Source organism: Microcaecilia unicolor, chromosome 4 (genome assembly GCF_901765095.1).
Source record: "Microcaecilia unicolor chromosome 4, aMicUni1.1, whole genome shotgun sequence".
Lineage (NCBI taxonomy): Eukaryota > Metazoa > Chordata > Amphibia > Gymnophiona > Siphonopidae > Microcaecilia > Microcaecilia unicolor.
In genome coordinates this window covers 223,251,728-223,271,649 of record NC_044034.1, presented here as the reverse complement: position 1 = coordinate 223,271,649, position 19,922 = coordinate 223,251,728, and the positions used below count along the sequence as shown (strand labels likewise).

Sequence of the window (19,922 nt, the reverse complement as noted above, 5' to 3'; positions counted from 1 at the left end):
ATTCACGGAGCTGACGAAAGGCCAAAAGGAAGACCTTGGTACTGGTAATGGTCTCTCAACTGAAAACGGAGATACTGCCTTGATGATGGATGGCTTGGAATATGCAAATAAGCATCTTTCAAGTCGAGTAATGCTAACCAGGTGTTCTTGTCCAACAATGGTAAAATCATCGGAAGGATTGTCGTTCTGAATTTCTCCTTATCTACATATTCAAGGGTAAACTGAAATAATAGCTTTCCTCCTTTTTTGGGTGGAAAACTTGACTCAAATATAAACCGAGAAGGGTGGCTCATACTCAAGTGTATAGTAACCCCCCACCCTTGATGATAAACATTTCTTCATCCCCAACCCCCCTCCCTACAGTTTACCAGCATTTTATTGCATAGGCTGTGAAAGAGATGCTTACAATATGCTTTGCCCATGTCATATGAGAGCCACTCACAGGGTCTCTTCTAAGTGCCCATGTACTGGCAGCATGGTGGCTTTCTTTTTTACACCAGGAGCACTGATCCTTGAGGGTATGTTCCGGTAAATACCAGCATTTCTTCCTCCACACACAACCTCCTGCCTACCCTTGGGGTTGCAGGCATTTATTCCTCCACACCACCCCCACCCACTCCTTGTGGTTGCCAGCATTTTTCTTCTACATAACCCCCTCCCTACTTCTTATGATTGCCAGCATTGCAGCGGTTCCTATCTCCGGCTGATGCTGACAGAGGAAGCCATGTGCTGGCTGGTGCAGGGCCTTGAGTATCTGTACATGCTCAAGGTCTGCCAGCTCTGGAGAGGGTGGTAGCCAGGAGGCCTTGAGCATGCACAGATACTCAAGGCCATGTACCGGCTAGCACACAGCTGGAGGTAAGAACCACTGAAATACCACTAACTATTGGGGGGGGGGGGGGGGGGGGAAATGAAAAGAGACTCAAATATAAACTGAGATCCCCATCTTTAGGCCATTTTTGGCCCAAAAATCTGTTTATATTCAAGTACATATTGAGTATAAATGGTATTTAAATGTCTGTATGATATCCCCCTGTCTTTTCTCTCTAACACCCTATATATATATATATATATATATATATATATATATATATAGGGAGTAAGTTTACAAAGGGTTTCCTGCTTAAATGCACAAAAGTATGAAGAACTATGATGCACAAGGTCCTTCTTAGGAGCAGGTGTAAATTTGAGCATCGTGATTTTGTGTGTTATTGGGGCTGAATCTGGAAGCCTATTTTATAAAGGCACCCACTGTAGGTACCTATGAGGGGCATTTTCGATATGATGTTTAAATTGGACAAATAGCCACATGTAAGATATTTTTGTGCTCTGTGCATTATCTTTTTGGTCCATCAAAAAAAAAATCCAAGTGAAAAACGCACAAAATCAAGCCATTGGGATGTAGGAGGAGCCACCATTCTAAGTACACTGGCCACACAGACATCCCAGGAGAGTAATGGGGCACCCTATGGGGCACTGATGTGAACTTCATATAAAAGCTCCCAGGTGGATCTCGCGAGATGTGCTGAAGCGAGCGGTCGCAAGTTCGCTGCTCCCCCTGCCTTCTCCCTGATACAGCCGGATTACACCTAGCAAAAAGCCCGCCGAACGGTGGAAATACAATAACCAGGCACTGGTATATGGAAAGATACCTGACGAGACGTGCGGAGGCTATGCCCGGGAAAACAACGAAGAAGGAGCCAGAAAAGCAACGGAGCGGGCAGGAGAACAAAATGGCGGCGAGCCCGGAACCCGCTGAAAAACTGCTTACAGCGCCCCAAATAGCACAACTCATGGAGGCAGTTAAATCGGCCCTCGAACCGCAATTCACGTCACTCTCCGGACAAATAGCCAACTTTGAGCACAGAACGGAGGAACTAGAAAAACGGGTGTCCGCAATAGAAGATGGCGAGGAGGGCCGAAAGGAGGCTATGGCGCAGCTACAGAGGCAAGTGGCAGACCAGGCCCAACACAGAGATGACCTGGAAAATAGGTCTAGGCGGTCAAACTTATGGATTGTGGGCATACCAGAGACAGTGCCGGATTCGCTGCTGGGCTCGCTGCTGGAGAAATGGCTCCAGACGGAATTCGCTTTGACTGACAGCTCTGGAAAGCTATGCTTGGAGCGAGCACATCGCATAGGCAGACGGGCACGTCCAGGAGAACGACCCAGAGTAGTGATAATTAAAGTACACAATTACGTGCACAAGACGGAAATCCTCAATGGAGCAAGGCAGAAATGGCAGAACTTAAAATACAATGAGATGGCAGTCAAAATATTCCAGGATTATTCTGCAGCCCTGCAGACACGGCGGAAGGCTTTTGGGACAATCTGCAAAAGGCTTTCAGAAGCTGGGACACGCTTCATGCTGGTGTACCCTGCACAGCTCAAAATCCACCAAAATGGAGCTTGGACCTCATTTATGTTTCAACAGTTTTTTATTGATGAGTTAACATTTTAAACACAGCCATTAAATTTGACATTTTAAATGATACATCATACTTGTATTTATACATCATTAAAGTCTATCATCAATATTTTATCCTTTTCTCCCTCCCTCCCCTTCAACCCTTTCATTATAACCCAAATGTTTGCTTTTGTACTGTTATATAAGCAGCAAAATAAAAATAAAATGCTTACTTCAGCTTATATCTCATATTGTGCGGTATTTACTATTGTTATATCTTACAAATTTAATTGATGATATACTGCTTAACAAAATCGCAACAATCAACATTTTGCGTTGAAGTATCTTCTTAGACTTGCATTCAAATTTCTAAATTATCGTCATCAATAGATTATCAATTTCTCCCACTCTCCCCCCTCATCTTCCCAGCCCCCTCCTCCCTCCCCCATATACCATATCATAAACTAAGCCCCTCTTACATAGTAAGACGAAGATGAGAAAAAAAAAAAAAAAAAAAAAAATTTTTTTTTTTTTTTTTATAAGCTATTCAGTATTAAACTTCGCGCACTCTGCGTCAGGGATTGAATGTAAGGTCTCCAGATCTCCAGGAACTGTGCTCTCTTCTTCGGGGAAGTTCCTACCGCCCTACGTTCATGCATTAAGAGCTCATGAATTTTGTTTCTCCAATGCCAATACTCTGGCGGGTCCACACTCAACCACCCCGCCATAATCAATTTTTTCCCCAACATGCAGGCTTTGCGTACCAGTGTCCTCTGGCTTCCTCTTTGGAGGACAAAGAGCTCATGTTTGTCGAGGATGATCCCCATGAAAGAACAATTAATTCGAGAGTCCACTAACCCCTCCAGATATTGTATTATATTATGCCAAAATCTTTGCACACCGGGGCATTCCCATAGGCCATGATAAAGTGTGCTGTCACGTTGCCGGCATTTAGAGCATAGTGGGTCCGGCACACCTCCCATCTTAAATACCTGTAGTTTGGTCATATATGCTCGATATAAAATCCGATATTGACACTCCCGCAATGCCGCATTAATCGAGATCTCAGGTATACGAGATGTCAGCTGGTTATAATCCAGCGCTAAACTGGGCTTCTGCATCTCTCGTGCCCAACGTGCGGTAATTGCTTCAGTTTTTTTCTGTGGGCACATCGCCCACAGAGCCTTATGCAGTCTCGATACTGTGAACCGCTCCCCCGTTATTGTTTTGAAAAATTCCCTAATTTTTTTCCCATGTCCACTAGCCAGCTTTTCAGCATTTAATGATCTAATATAATGGGCTAATTGCTGGTAAGCGAATGTGTGGCTAATAGTAAAGCCCACCCCTAAAGCACCCAAATTTAACAGCCCTCCTCTAGTCCCCAATACATGTTCCAACCTCGTAATCCCCTGTAAAGCCCACCTTTGAAACACCCTGTTCTCTGATCCAGGTGAAAAGTTTGGGTTACCCTGTAGTGGCACTATATCCGTCATATCTCCTTCCAACCCCCAATAGTTATTAAGATCCCGCCAAATCGCCCGCATCGGATCCAATAACAAACTTCCCTTAAATTTTTTTGGTAATTTATTCTCCGCCTCATGTAATAAATAATGTGGGTGAAATGGCAAGAAATGAACCTGTTCCAATTTCCACGGGGTAAAGTCTTGTTTATCCAATAACCAGTCCCCCAGATGCCTCAACAAACACGCTTGATTATATTTTTTGATATCTGGGAGCCCTATACCTCCTAATTTCCAGGGGCCTACCAATATGTCCAAAGGCAATTTAGGCTTTCTCCCCCCCCAAATAAACTGTCTTAAATATTTATGGAACTGCTTAATGTCTTTATTTTTTAATCGTAACGGTAAAACCTGTAATGTGTAAAGCCATCGGGGGAACTCCATCATGCGGAACAACTGGATCCTCCCGTGTAGCGTTAGCGGCAAGGCCTCCCAGTGCTTTAATCGGAGTCTCATATTATCCAATAGTTTAGTAAAATTGAGAGCATAAAAAGCCTTTGTGTTCATGGCCACCTGTACTCCCAAATATTTGAGGCTCTCCCTAGCCCACTTCAACGGGAAATCATTCCCCCACTCCATTTTTACATTATCTGTATCTGTGAGTGCCAGAGATTTGGAATAGTTTATTTTAAAACCAGTAAAGTCTCCGTACTCTTGGAACAATTCCAATAGGGCTCCTAGCGACCTCTTGGGTTCTGTGAGATGTACTAATAGGTCATCCGCGAATGCAGATATTTTAAAGTCAACAGAACCCCAGGTAACCCCCACTATCTCCGGGTGGGACTCAATCTCTCGTATTAATGGGTCTAAGGACAATACAAATAATAGCGGCGAGAGAGGACACCCTTGCCTCACTCCCCTCCTTATCGAAAACGGTTGCGACCCTACCCCATTTATCCACATATACGCTTGGGGATCCGAGTAGAGAGCCCCCACCGCCTTCCTAAAAAAATCCCCAATACCTACTTTCTGCAATACTCTAAATATGAAGTGCCATACCACCCGGTCAAAGGCCTTCTCCGCGTCAAAACTTATTAGCAAAGAAGGCCTTTGCTGCTCCTTCACTTTCTCCAAGGAAGCAATAAGAGCTCTGATATTACCCACCGCCGCTCTACCTTTCACAAACCCAACTTGTGGAGAGGCCACCAAGTCCGGTAGTACTCGGGCCAACCTATTTGCCAGAATTTTTGCATACAGTTTGGCATCACAGTTTAGTAGGGAGATCGGTCTATATGATCCCATGTCCCCTGGATCCTTGCCAGGCTTAGGCAGGACAATAACTTTGGCTAGTCTAAAAGTCTCTGGAATCTTGGCGGTACTAGCCATAGTGTTAAATAAATTTAATAACGGTAAAGTCACCTGTTCCTGTAAAATCTTATAAAAAGCTATACTAAAGCCATCGGGTCCTGGTGCCTTATGTATCTCACTCTGTTGCAGGGCCAACATTAGCTCTCCTTCCTCAATAGGGGCGTCTAAGATCTCCCCCTGTTTCGTTGATATCCGTGGCATGTCAATGTTTTCCAAAAACAATGTGCTGTCTGGTATTACCCCCGATGGCTCCCCATACAGGTCCGCATAGTATCTGCGGAAACTCTCTACTATGTCTTCTTCCCGTCTGACTACTGTGCCATCCTGTCGCTTTACTTGTAGTAAACGAGTCATCCCTTTTTTCCCTTTAGCCAATCGGCTCAGCAATGTTCCTGCCTTGTTCCCATACTGGAACAACTGGTATTTGTAGTACATTATAGACTTCTTAGCCCGCTCATGTAGGAGCTCATTTAAATCTCTCTGGGTTGTCAAATATATTAACTTCTGTTCTTCTGTTTGTGTAGCCCCATATTTCTGCCTGTGTGTACGGACCTCTTTTTCTAAGCGTAATATTTCTTTATCTCTTCGCTTCCGTGTCCACGCCCTATAGTTAATAATTTCTCCTCTCAGGACTGCCTTTGCTGTTTCCCAGTACAGCCCGTATTGGTCTTTATGTTCTTTGTTATTGTATTCATAATCTTTCCATTTGCTCTGTAACATTTCCCGGAATTTCGCATCTTTATACAGCTCAAATGGAAAGGTCCACCCTCTATACCCACTGCTTGGACCTCATTTAATACCCCAGACGCGGCAAATAAATTCCTAGAAGATCAGTTTAAAATGGACACAAAAGACTGAGTGTCTGAGGGAGTGGCACGAGATCGGACTTGGTGGAGGGAGATCCATGATGTGGTGAAATATAAAAGGGGAAGCCGCTGGAGGGAAAACAAACCCCAAGTAATATGTGTATAGGTTGAACATAAATGTTGTATGATAGTTCATGTTTTGTCTGGTTGTTACTCTGATAGAGAATTTGTTAGGTAAGAAAATATCACACGAAGGCTTACATGCAGGCTGATGCTGGGGGGAGGGCCAGGGACAGCACAACGAGATCCAGTTAGAACTCTTCGCAGGAGAAGAGTTTGGGATACAGGAATGGGGGGTGGGAGAAGGGATCAAAGATCTGGGAGGGATTTTGGGTGAGATGGGAAGGGGAGAGGTAGGGAAGAGAACACGGAAGGAACGGAAAGGTTAACCCAAGAAGCTGGGAGGGTGAAAGGGGGGGGGGGGGGGATGGGGTCGCTCCACTCCAAGAAGATACAATTGAGGACAAGGAAAAGATGGCTAGATTGTATTTACCCCCTAGTGAGGAGAGGCCTTGGAGGGAGGCTGGGCCTCCGGGGCCAGAGATACCAGGTTAATATACAGACTCAAATGGGTAAACTAACATATCATGCCACAGGTTAAAAAAACAAGATTCATAACATGGAATGTGGGTGGGATAACCTCATCAGTGAAGAGGACCAAAATCCTCACAGCCTTGAGGCGTCATGAAGTGGATATCGCATGTTTACAGGAGACTAGATTAACTGAGCAAGAGCATGCAAAATTAAAGAGATCCTGGGTGGGTGAAGTTTATTCAGCCTCAGCAGAAGGTAGGAAAAGGGGAGTTGCACTACTAATAAGAAAAGGATTAGCAGCAAAATCAGAACTCCTTGCTAGAGACCCGCAGGGCCGCTATATATGCATTAAACTATGGCTACATAATCAAGAATATATGGTCCTGGGCTTATATGGACCAAATACATATGACCCACAGTTCTATCAGCAGATAATTAGGCTATGCTCCAAGACACCAAACAGGACGCTAGTGCTCATGGGAGATTTCAATTTAGTAGTAGACCCCGAGTGGGACTGCTCGCACCCAAGGGAAGCAAGACAAGGGGGACCAAAGGCACGGGCGCTAGGCACATTTATGCGAGCATTGGGGGTGGTGGATGTCTGGCGAGCATTGCACCCAGAAGAGAAAGATTTCACACACCTGTCGAGAGCCCATGGCACGTATTCGAGAATTGATCACATACTAGTGGCCACAAGCCTATTTCCAGGGGTCTTACAATCTGAGATCGGCCCCAAAGAGGTGTCCGACCATGCTATGGTATGGGTAGATATAGAGGCACCACCGTATTATCAAGGGGGAGCGGGATGGCGTTTCCCGGGGTATATGTTTACTAACCAGGAGTTCCGAGAATATCTAAATCATAAGTGGGAAGAATACGTCAAATTTAATGAAGAACATAAAGAGAACCCAGTGCTATTTTGGATGGCAGCCAAAGCTGTGATGAGAGGTGAGGTTATAGCCTTCGTACAGAAACAGAAAAGGAAGAACGCTAAAGCAATCCTTAACCTAGAACTCAAACTAGTAAAAGCGAAACGAACCCACGTTCGCCTACAGACGGCAGCTACACGAGAGCATATGAGGGCCATTCAGATAACATTAAATTCCCACATACACGAGAAAACGACTAGATCCCGATTTTACCAGAAATATAAGTTACAAAGGTATGGGAACAAAACGGGTCCCCTGCTGGGTAGATTGATGCGCACATGGAAAACTAACCGAGTCATAACAACTATGCAAGGGAAACAAGGGAAGGTAGAAACCAGTTGTGAGGGAATTACAAAAATCATAGTACAACACTTTACAACTCTCTACACAAAGCACCCCACGCCAACTGATAGAGAACGTAACGAATACTTGAATACTTTGCAGTTACCCAAATTGCTCCCCAGTTAACTAGACCTGCTAAATGCGCCCATTCAGGGAAAAGAAATCCAAGCAGTAATTAAAGGTCTCCCACTGCACTCGGCCCCGAGACTGGATGGATTCTCCGGGGAGTACTATAAACTCCTCCCAGAGTCGGTGGTTGGGGCACAACAGGATTACTATAGTCAAGTTATCAGTCAGGGTGAACTACCACATGGAGAGACCATAGCTTTAATATCGCTGATTCCAAAACCGGGGAGACCGGGTGACCGCGCAGATTCCTATAGAACCATCTCCCTAATAAACGTGGACCAAAAAATCCTAGCCAAAGTGTTAGCAAACCGGTTGGCCCCGGTGATGCCTAGAATAGGCTTTGTCCGCCAAAGGCAAGCGAGGGGGGAACATTAGGAAACTACTTCTGGCCATGGCGCATTGCAACATGACAAACACCTCTGCACTGATACTAAGCCTTGATGCCGAAAAGGCTTTTGACAAAGTAGATTGGGAGTTTATGTTTGGAGTGTTGGAGCATATGGGGATACAAGGCTGGTTCGGGGAAGCAATTAGATCCCTGTACAAAGAAGTGCGGGCGTCGGTGATAGTAAACGGGATCCGTAGCGCAGAATTCTCCATTCACCGGGGCACGCGACAAGGCTGTCCTCTTTCACCTTTACTGTTTATACTGTCCCTAGAACCCCTGTTAAGAGGTTTGAAATGGGAGGATTGGGTGCAGGGAGTGGCAATGGGAGACCACATAGTAAAGGTGTTGGCCTTTGCCGATGATCTATTAATCTTACTTCAAGACCCAGACAGTTCAGTACCAGTGCTGCTGCGAGATATTGCAAGATATGGGGGACACTCAGGATTTACAAAAATCTACAGGGCTGGCAGTGTTACGGGACAACAAACACAGGTGGAAGGGCAGCTTAAATATAGTCTGGGAAACGGAGAAGTTCAAATATTTAGGAGTAACAATCACAAATGACCTTACACAGTTGTACATGAGTAATGTATCCAATATATTGGGGGCCACAAAGGCAAAATTGCAGATGTGGCAGGGGTACCCGCTCTCACTCCTGGGTAGAATAGCCGTGGTCAACATGATGATTATACCTAAATGGCTTTATTTGTTTCAGGTGCTGCCACTGTTTCTGACCCGTAAAGATGAAACGCAGATCAATAAAGCTCTACAGAGATTTCTGTGGAATGGAAAACGGGCTCGGATACTGCTGGCAGTACTACAGACGCCCAGAGAATATGGCGGCTTGGGTCTTCTAAGTATTAGGCATATCACAGTAGCTAGTGGTATGCGACATATTAACGACTGGTATAGAGAGACATCTGATTTCTCATCTACAACGTTGGAACGTCACATGATACAGGATTTGCACCTGGGCTATGTAGTACATACACCAAAGGCAGCAATTGCACAGGAATTGAAAGACATTGGAATTTATAGTTCTGCCCAAGCAGTATGGAAATGGATATGTCGCATCTACCACTTCACGCCCAAAGTGACGCCATACCTGCCAGTGCTGGGTAACCCGGAATTCGCTCTGGGGATGTTACATAAGATATTTCAAGACTGGAGGACACGGGGCATCATTTTTCTGCTGAACGTGGTATCGGAAGAGGGCCGCATAAAGACATTTAACGAATTAAGACAAATCTACAATTTGAAATCATCAGACATGTTTCACTACGTACAACTACAACACTATATTAAAAGCTTATCGTGGGAGTCCTTGGCGGAGGACGTGCAGGAAGAGTTAGCAGAGGCCTATTCCTTCCGAGCACAACAGAAAGTCCCACTGACATACCATCATAGATACATTAGGGATAATTGCTCAGAGCTGGACTGTGCACGCTTGGCAATAGCCTGGAGTTACAATAAAACAGGAGACGATCAAGGAGCATGTCCTGGGCATGGGAAAATACACTGCGCTCGCAGGACATTGGGAACTACAGTACAAAGTAGTATTGAGAGCACACGTACCACCAAGGCGCGCCTTTCACATTGGCCTATCCCCGGATGGTGCTTGTCCAAAGTGCGGGTTGGAAGGAGCAGAGTTGGGACATATGTTTTGGACATGCCCAAAAACTCGGGAATTTTGGAGAATTTTACTGCAGGAGATCTCCAAGATCTGGAAAGTGACGTGGCGACCACAACCGGGTATATTGTTTGGCAATTTGAGGCTCCCACACCCAACTCCGAAAGGACTGCGCTAATTTGCACTGCGGGCCATCATATTTGGGAAAAAGGCAATCCTAAAAGCCTGGCTGACCCCGGGGAGGCCCTCATTCCAGTACTGGCGGGGAGGCATGATAGAGTTAATGCGCTTTGAGCGACTGGAAATGAATAGACAACCGCATTGGTACAAACAGGAGTTCACACGGCGCTGGGGCCCAATGTGGAACACACTAACGCCAGCAGCACGGAGCTACCTGTTAAATATATGAAAAAAATGAAATTAGAGTAGGGTTTGGAGTGAGAGCGGCGAGGGTGGGATGGGGATGGGGGGGGGGGGGGAGGGGAGCAAAGGTCAATAGTTAAAAAGTTTAAAGTTGTAATGATAACCGGTTGTACGTGTAATTAGCAAATGTTACTTATGACTCAGACTAAACATAACTGGAACATGTACACTGTTAATTATATTTGTTGAATAAAAACGAATTGAAAGATAAAAGCTCCCAGGTACACATCTCATTGTTGCTCCCTTATCTTGTCTGCTGAGCCCTCCAAAACCCACCGCCCCAACTGTACACTACAATAGCCCTTATGGGTGAAGGGGTCACCTATATATGGGTATAGTAGGTTTCTGATGAGTGTGGGAACGCTCACACTTTCCACCACAAGTGTAACAGGTAAAGTGATATATGGGCCTGAATCCTCCTCTCTACAGTGCACTGCACTCACCACACTACTCCAGGGACCTGCTTTCTGCTCTAATAGAACTGGTTATAACATCTGAAGATGTCATAGAGGCTGGCATGTACTGTTTTTATTCATATCTTTGGAGGGTGGGAGGGGTCAGTGACCACTGGGGGAGTAAGGGGAGGGGGTCATCCCTGATTCCCTCCAGTGGTCATCTGGTCATTTAGGGCACCTTTTTGTGCCTTATTTATTCTAAAAACAGGTCTAGAACAAAATGTTGAAGCTGTAGCCCTAGATGTTTTTGTTTTGTTTCATTATAGCTGTAAAATGTCCAAGTGTTAGGAATGCCCTAAGCCTGCCCCTGACATACCCTGACACACCCCCTTGTGATCTGGATGCACTGCAGACGAATTACATAGAGAAACGTCTGCAAAATAGGTTTCGAAAATACCGATTTGGACATTTTGAGAAGAAATTCATAAATGTTACTTTATGACACTTTTTGGACAATTTTCTCTTTCGAAAATTAGCCCCTATGTCACCTTCACCTATTTGGACTTCTCACATGGGCACGCTTACAAAAACCAACCCATACCAAGGTTCCTTTAGCTTCACCTCCAAGGGAGTCTGGTGCAGACCGTGTACTAATATTTTAGTTGCCTTTCACTCGCCCTGTCTCTAGCTTCGCTATATCCTTTCAGAGGTGAGGTATGGTTTTCAGAACTGATTAACGTAATCTAGGTGAGGCCTCACCGGTGACATGTAAAAAGATATTATCTCTTTTTTTTCTACTGATTATGTCTCTCTCTATTCACCCTTGCATCCCTTTGGCTCTGGCCACTATCTTATGAGGCATTATTAATTTATATTAGTTAAATACAGTACTTTCAAACAAAGCCAATGCATTTTACAAATAATCTAATATGGCTTTTATAGTCTGCTTGAGGTGGGCTATTTTTATATTCTATATCTCCATTTACCACTACTGACTCAAATATATCAAAACCTATCAGCAAACCATAAACTTCAACAGGTCCCTGACAATTGGTCTAATGACAGTTCATCAACTGGTGTAAAATACACAACGGCTAATGGCTCAGTTGGTCTCAAAAAACAGAGGGCACAGAATACTGATGCAAAAATCAGTGTAACTGTGCAAAGAAAAAACTACAGCAACATACAGGTCTCAGTCATTTGATTTTCAGAATTTAAAGAATAGCACACAAACTTTACATGGTGTATTCTCATTATTGACTTAAAAAAATAGTGATCTTGTCACATGACAAATGTATGACTTCACATTTTTACCTTAAATATTTCCTTTGGAAATTAAATAATCATGTGATAAAAGCCAATGTCTGGCTAAAAGACAAGAAACAGAGCAGGGGGACTTTTCTTCTTAAATTTCCATGTAAATGTAATGTTTCTTTGAATTCTATAAATTACATATTTTTTGACCCACGGAAATTATTAGAATTTATATCCTCTAAAGAATGAATTTGTAGTAGTCCTTAATCACTAGCGCTTATCCTCGGCTGCGTACATCTATGTTCTTTCTGCTTAAAGGTTATAATATTTTAGTAATTTACTTGAAGGTTATGTTTTTCCTAGATCTTGGATCAATTATTGTGGACTAAAATTTATTGATGTAATTTGCCTTTATTTTTTCCTTCTTTTTTGTATTTTTCTAATATTCTAAATTTATGTTTATTGTATAAATGTAAACTCTGAAAATTTTATAAATAAAAAAATTTAAAAAAAAAGAAACAGAGCAGGACTAATCGGCCAGTTATCCAATAGTGGAGTGCTCCAAATATCTATATTGGGCCTTGTGCTGTTTATTATAAATGATGATGATTTGGAGATGAGTGACAATGAGATGATCAATTTAAAGTTGTTAAAATAACAGAGGAATGTGAGGATTTGCAGAAGAATATTCGGAGATTAAGAGACTGGACATATATATGCAAAGTGACGCACACAGGGAAAAATAATAAAAACTACAGCTACAAAATATGTGACACAGCTGCCTAAAAGGCAAATAGAATGGGGTCCCTGACAACTGGTCTAATGAAAGTTTGTGTAATGGACAATTTAATGGATTATTTAATTTTTAGACCAATTGTCATTTAGACTAATTAACATAGATTAATTGTCTGGAGTGGAGGAGTAGCCTAGTGGATAGAGCAGCGGACTTTGATCCTGGGGAACTGGGTTCAATTCCCACTGCAGCTCCTTGTGACTCTGGGCAAGTCACTTAACCCTCCACTGCCCCAGGTACAAATATCTGTATATACTATGCAGACCTCTTTGAACGTAGTTGCAAAAACCACAGAAAAGCGGTATATCAAGTCCCATTCCCTTCCTTCTTTGAACGCATTGGTCTTTAGTACCAAACGCTGTACCAAAACTAAATTTCTTTAGTGTGATAGGAAGTTGACTCCAAAGTGAGGGGACTGAACAGCAAGAGTCCAATTAGCTCATGGGAAGAGAAGGAATGTCCAGAAGGTTGGAGTTAGTCAAATGAAGAGAACAAGACAGAATAAAAGCAATAAGCACTGAGGAGAGGTAACAGGGTACACCTATGAAGTATGCTTTATGAGCAATAAATATTTTAAACTGAATTCTACAAGTGATTGAGAGCCAATGTTGCGCACAAAAAATGGGAGTCACATGATCATATTTTTTTAGCTCATAAATAGTCTTTATAGCTGTGTTTTGTATTAATTGCAGATGACATGTAGAGTAGAGGGGACAGTAAGGTAGCACTGAATTACAATAATCAAGATGATTTAATATAAAGAACATGTAATATGATCTTTAGTGTTTTATCATCCAGAAAAGGTTTCAAAGACCTTATTTGCCAAAGGGCAACAAAGGTTTTTTGGTTTCTTTTTAGTAACCTGAGGTTAATAAATTATCTACAAGAACCCCAAGTGAATGAATTGTATCCTTAAATGGTAGAGAGACTGAGGGCCCTGTTTACTAAGCTGTGTTATAGGCACGTTAGCATTTTTAACGTGCATTAACCATGCTTATGCGTTAATTTTGTACGTGCCTACAATATCCCTATAGGCATCACCACAGTTAATGTGCACGCTAACTGTAGGCGGGTTAAAAACACTAACTCACCTTAGTAAACAGGGCCCTGAGTTTATCATTGGCTGAAAAGGAGAAATAAAGCAGTTAGGGAACCAAAGTAGCTTCAGATTTCAATGGATTAAGGATCAACTTGTGTTGAAGAATCCAGGAAGAAATCTGAGAGAGACTTTTCTGAAAATTAATGTCCCATATATCATGGGCACTCAAGATTGAATATCATCTGCATATATGAAAGGACTCATCCCAAGGTCCTGAATGAGAGTTGCCAGTGGGCGGAAGCAATGATTGAGCATTGGGGGACACTACAAGACAGAGCACTAGAGGACGACAAGATATTACTGTGTGCTAACTGACAGATGCGGTAATAAAAATACAAGCAAACCTCTAGTCAAATTTACTTATAACTGGTGACCAAAACAAAGTTGCCAGATATTTAACTGACAAAAACAGTTGAATTTACTGAATTAAATAGATATGATTAAAATGCCCTTTGACAAGCAGCTGACATTGGAGAAAGCAAGGACAAAGCAGAGTCCAGGAGAGAATCCTAGGTTGCTGAAGATCTTGCACAGTTTTTTTCCAGGATAAGGTGAATAAAATTAGAAATGTGTTTACTGGGATTAATTCAGAAAAGGGAATGCATATAGTTTTTACCCATGAAAATAATGATATCCCAGTAGATAGAATATGGGAAATTTTTGATAAAGTCTCTCCTGCTTTAGTTCAGAAGCTGCTGGTTAGGCTCTCTAAGAAATTATGTATTTTAGATGTTTGTCCTTCATATTTGTTGAATGAGATTCCTTTACAAATTTTAAATTGGCTGACTGAATTTGCCAATGGGTTGTTACAATTAGGAATTTATACTGAGACATTGACCGAAGTAATTCTAACTTCTTTGCCGAAGGCCATTGGAGCAGATTTGACCAAAGTAGAAAAATATTGCCCAGTTGCGAGTATTCCGTGGATGGCCAAGTTGTTAGAATTTTTAGTCAATGTTCAGGTTCAGAATTTTTTTTAGGATCATACGACATTTAGCATAAACTTCAGCATGGCTTTAGGCCTCAACATAGTATGGAAACTGTTTCTTGTTCCTACTACACAAGTAAGATATTTTTTAAGTAGAGGCCAGAAAGCAGTTCGATATATTGGCAGCCTTTGATGCTATAAATCATTCAGTCCTTCTTTTTAAATGAAATGAATTTCCGTATAACTGGCAAAGCATTAGGCTGGTTTGAGAAGTTTTTGAAGAACAGATCTTACAGTGTTAAGGGTAAAAATGGAAAATCATCTAGGTGGAACCCTGGTTGTGAAGTGCTGCAGGGTTCTCCACTCTTGCCCTCCCTGTTTAATGTTTAACAGAGTTCTTTGGGTCATTTTCTTTCAGATAGTAAGCTCTCTGTACTTTCTTATGCTGATGATATCTTCCTCTTTTGTCCAGTCTTAGAGAATTTTGATAATACTTTAGGGTCTATTAAATATATCTCCATAATAGATAGTTGGGCTACTCAACATTTTCTTAAATTAAACAAAAAACAAAGATACTGTGGTTTGGAGATATAACTAAGATTCCAACTACCTTGGTAACTCTGAACTCAGGAGAAATTTTGAAGACAGAAGATCATTTCAGAGCTCTAGGTGTAATTTTAGATTCAAAGTTATTATTCGATAAGGAGATAACTATTCTCAGAAAGAGATGTTTTTGTAAACTTATACAACTGCGAGCGATAAGGCCATTTTTGAAATATGAAGATTTTAGAATCTTAGCTCAGGCAGTTCTGCTACCTCAGGTGGATTACTAGTAAGTTGCTTAATCACTTGCAGTTGATGCAGAATACTGCTGCCAGACTAATTTGTGGACGGCAGGTTTGGTAGTGTGTCATCTACCTTGCGAGATTTGCATTGTCTGCGGATATACCAACGCATTAGGTTTAAAGTGATTTGTCTTATTTTTAAATCAATTTTTGGACTACATCCAAAGGGATTATCAGACAATGCTTCTACAAACTATGACAAATTTGTTCGATTCGTCCTTTCCTTAATTCACCAACTCTAAATATACTTATCCATTCTTTCTTATCAGCAAACTTAACTATTGCAACTCGTTATATATTGGACTTAGAACAACAGACATTAGACATCTTCAAACACCGCAATTAAACTCATTAATGATAAAAAGAAATACGATCACGTCACCCCTCTAATGAAAGCGGCCTACTGGTTTCTGCTTCCACATCGTTTCATCTATGAAATCTTGCTACTGGTCTTTAAGATTCACCAAATCAGGAGAACCTGCTTAACTCTCCCATATTCTAATTCCCTATGCCACCACAAGGATTCTACGTTCTAAATTTCAGAACTTACTAACTATTCCATCTTTCTGCGAAGTTGTTCAATAAAACACACAAGGCTATCTTTTTAGTTCAAGCACCAGAACACTGGAACAAGTTACCAAATTATCTTCACCATGAACAAACCTCAAAACTTTCTTATTCTCAGATGCATTCTTCTAATCCTGCTTGATGCTTTACAGAGTTGAGGCCTGTAGGCCCTTTCTGATCAATCTCAACCCTTTTTTCCATTCTCCCCCGCCTATGCATAATTGTAGTTCTATCCCACCTTTTATTTCAGCTCCTTCCTCTTCTTCCTATATATATTTTTAGTATGCAAGACTCCCAAATATCTTCATGATGGGCGGGGTCCTAAATATTGAAATAAACTTGAAATTTGAAACCATTCTACGATTGGCACTCTCTCTCTTCAAGAGCTGTGAATACTGCTTCTACAACATCCCCAATCCTAGCCAACTTAAGAAGTGGAAGATCTGAGCAGTGAATCAAACCCAGATCTGCCACATGGTAGTGCTGAACTAAGGTCCTTCACATGGAAATGCAAATTCACGGAGCCACCATTTCTCATTTTTCTGCAAAAGACGTAGATTTGGCTATAGAGGGTCAGAATGGGTGCAGGTCTAAGCCACACTGATAGTCAGGAGGAAGGACACTACACCACACAGAAAGCCAAGAACCTGTTACTAAATGTGCAATGCAAAATATACAGAATCACATCTTGTTCTAACACATTTCTATAAATTTCCTACAATGTTCATAATCCATATTGTCTCTTCCGTATTATTAATGTTCTTATTGTAATCCGCTTAGAGCAATGGATAATGTGGAATATAAATTTTATAATAAATAAATAAAATATCCTTATTAGCCCCAAGAGGAAGTACTAAGGTTTTACAGCAAGAACAGGAGAAAATGAGAGTGGCACATCACTTACTCTTCTCAGCTCTGAAGTGCTGCAAGATCCGAGCTAGATATCCACTGTTTGCCAAATCCATCATGGCCCCAGGACAGTTTGGGATCAACACAGCATGGTATCGAGCACCTGTATTGGAAATAGCACAGAGAGAAGGAAAAGGAAAGGATTAACAGGTGAATCCCAAGGTTCAAGCTGAGGCTCTATATTTAAACAAATAAAAAGAGAGAGAGGGTAATTTTATAACAAGCTGCTAACTTGTGTGGCAGGTACAAGTATAAGGTGAAATTATGTCTTACCTGATAATTTCCTTTCCTTTAGTCGGCTGAACTGTTCTGAATACGTGAGTGTTAGCCCCTCCTATCAGTAGATGGAGGTAGAGAAAAACTGGACTCTTTCAGTGAAATCACCAGTATAACCTCCTGATGCTCAATGGAAAATTCCAGTATGCCTCTGCCAAAGCAGCAGGCGGCCTCTTTGTAAGGTACACCCATGCCCCATCAACCACTGCAGCCACAATGATTTTCAAGCAAGCAGAACACCACAACATGTCACACAACACGTAAGAATTGTCTCTAATTCTGGTGCTGTTTCATTTAACTGTGAGGGAAACAGCAAAGCACCTCATTAGTCCCAGTCTTAGTCTTCTATGGTTGGGTTTCAGAACAGTGCAGCCAACTAAAGGAAATTTCACTTTCCTTGTCATCTGGCTGCACAATTCTGAACACGTGGGATGTACTCAAGCAGAAATATTGGGCAGGGGAAACCAAAGCCCCCTATGGATAGCTCTGCCAAAGTTTGAGTGGGCCCTGACGAGCAAATCTAACCTGTAATGTTTCACAAAAGAATGAAACGATGACCATGTTGCCATCCTACAGATCTCCTTTGAATGACCACCCGGGCCTCTGCCCAGGAGGTTGCCTAAGCCCAAATTGAGTGGACACCCAAACCCAGAGGCACCTGAGGATTTCTACAAATGCAGGTGGACTCTATTGCTGCCTTGATCCACTGTGCAATAGTGGCCCCTTGAGGCTGTCTAGCCATTAAAAGGGTCATGGAAAAGGACAAAGAGGTGAAAATCATTTATCTGCTCCAAGTAATACAGCAACATCCACGAGATGTCCAGCTTGTGCAGTCTCCGAGCCGAAGGGTTGGAATCATCCAAACTGTCCTCTGCAAAGGAGGGCAAAGAGACCTCCTCTTTCCCAAGGAATGGAAAAATTACCTTAGGCAGAAGGAAGGGAACCTTGCAGATAGACACCGAGTCCTCAGAAAAGGAAAGGTACCATTCTCGATGAGACAACCCCTGCAACTCCAAGACTCTCCAAGCCAAGGTGACCTCTACGAGGAAAACTGCCTTAAATGTAACGTCCTTAATAGAGCTGGACCACAAAAGCTCTAAGGGAGCCCCAAGAAGGGAAGGAAGGGCGAACCGGAGATAAAAAATGAGCTATCCCCTTCATAAACCAAGCCACCTCCCCATGTGTCACCAGGGAAAGGCCCTTTATTTCACAGTGAAAACTAGAAATGGTAGCCACCTGGACCTTCAAGGAACTGAGTGTGAGGCCCTGTTGCAAGAAACCCAAAATAATTGGGGGACAGTGCTGTCTCGACACATCAACCCTTGAAAATCTTTCAGGCCTGATATAAGCCAGCAATGTAGAAGATTTCTGGGATTTTAGAAGGGTAGAGACAACCACGGGTGACAAACCATGCCTCATTAAATGCCTCCTATCAAGGGCCAAACCGTAACCCAGAAAGGATCTGAATCTTACATTTCCACCAGACACTGATGAAGAAGGCCGTGTCCCCTGGGTAGAGGGAGCAGTTTAGCTACTAACAGCCACACCAGGTCCGCATATCAAGGCCAGGGGCCCAATCTGGAGCCACCGGAAGGATGAGATGAGGATGCCGTGCAATCCTGCTCAAAGGTCGGACTATCAGGGGCCACGGAGGAAAGACATATGGGGGCTCCTCCATCAGTCATGGTTGGACTACAGCATCGATCCCCTGGGAAACTACCTCCCTCCTGTGGCTGAAGAACCACTCTGCCTTGGCATTAGAACATGGAGCCATCAGGTTGAACATTGTTGACCCGCACTGGTCCTGAATGAGGTGAAAGGCCACCGGCCCCAACTCCCACTACCCTGGATCCAACTGGAGCAGCTGAGGATGTCTGCCTAGACATTGTCTTTGCCTATAATATGTACAGTTGAAAGGGCTTGCAGATGCCTTTTCACCCAACAGCATAGGCTCGCAGCTTCCAATGCCACCGCCTGGCTCCTGGTGCTGACCTGTTGCCCATCATCACCCAGACCGCATTCCCCTGAAGCAGAGGAAGGATTTCCACCAAGGCAAGCCACACTGCCCACATCTCCAGGCAGCTGATGAGTCATGAAGCCTTCAGCAGGGACCAGGTCACCTGCACCATTTGGCCCAAGGAATTTATTTATTTGTTGCATTTGTATCCCACATTTTCCCACCTATTTGCAGGCTCAATGTGGCTTACATTATGCCGTAGTGGCGATTGCCATTTCCGGAGTGAGAAATACAAAGTTCATACATGATAGAGTAAATTATAGAGTAAGTTAGACAGTAACTTATAGAGTAAGTTAAACAATCAAGTATAGAAAGTTCATTTCAGCGTGAGAAATAGAGTGGCAGTGCGTTAACGTTCATTA

At 42.8% G+C, this 19,922-nt stretch overlaps 1 protein-coding gene across 1 annotated transcript in view; it reads right to left on the bottom strand.

Annotated features, from left to right (window-relative positions):
* GATD1 (glutamine amidotransferase like class 1 domain containing 1) overlaps nucleotides 1-19,922 on the bottom strand; it is an 85,646-nt gene that overhangs the window by 24,786 nt on the left and 40,938 nt on the right. The window contains exon 4 of the mRNA XM_030201277.1: nucleotides 17,263-17,370. Within this exon, the coding sequence (XP_030057137.1) occupies nucleotides 17,263-17,370 (108 nt within the window). The remainder of the gene's footprint in view (nucleotides 1-17,262; nucleotides 17,371-19,922) is intronic.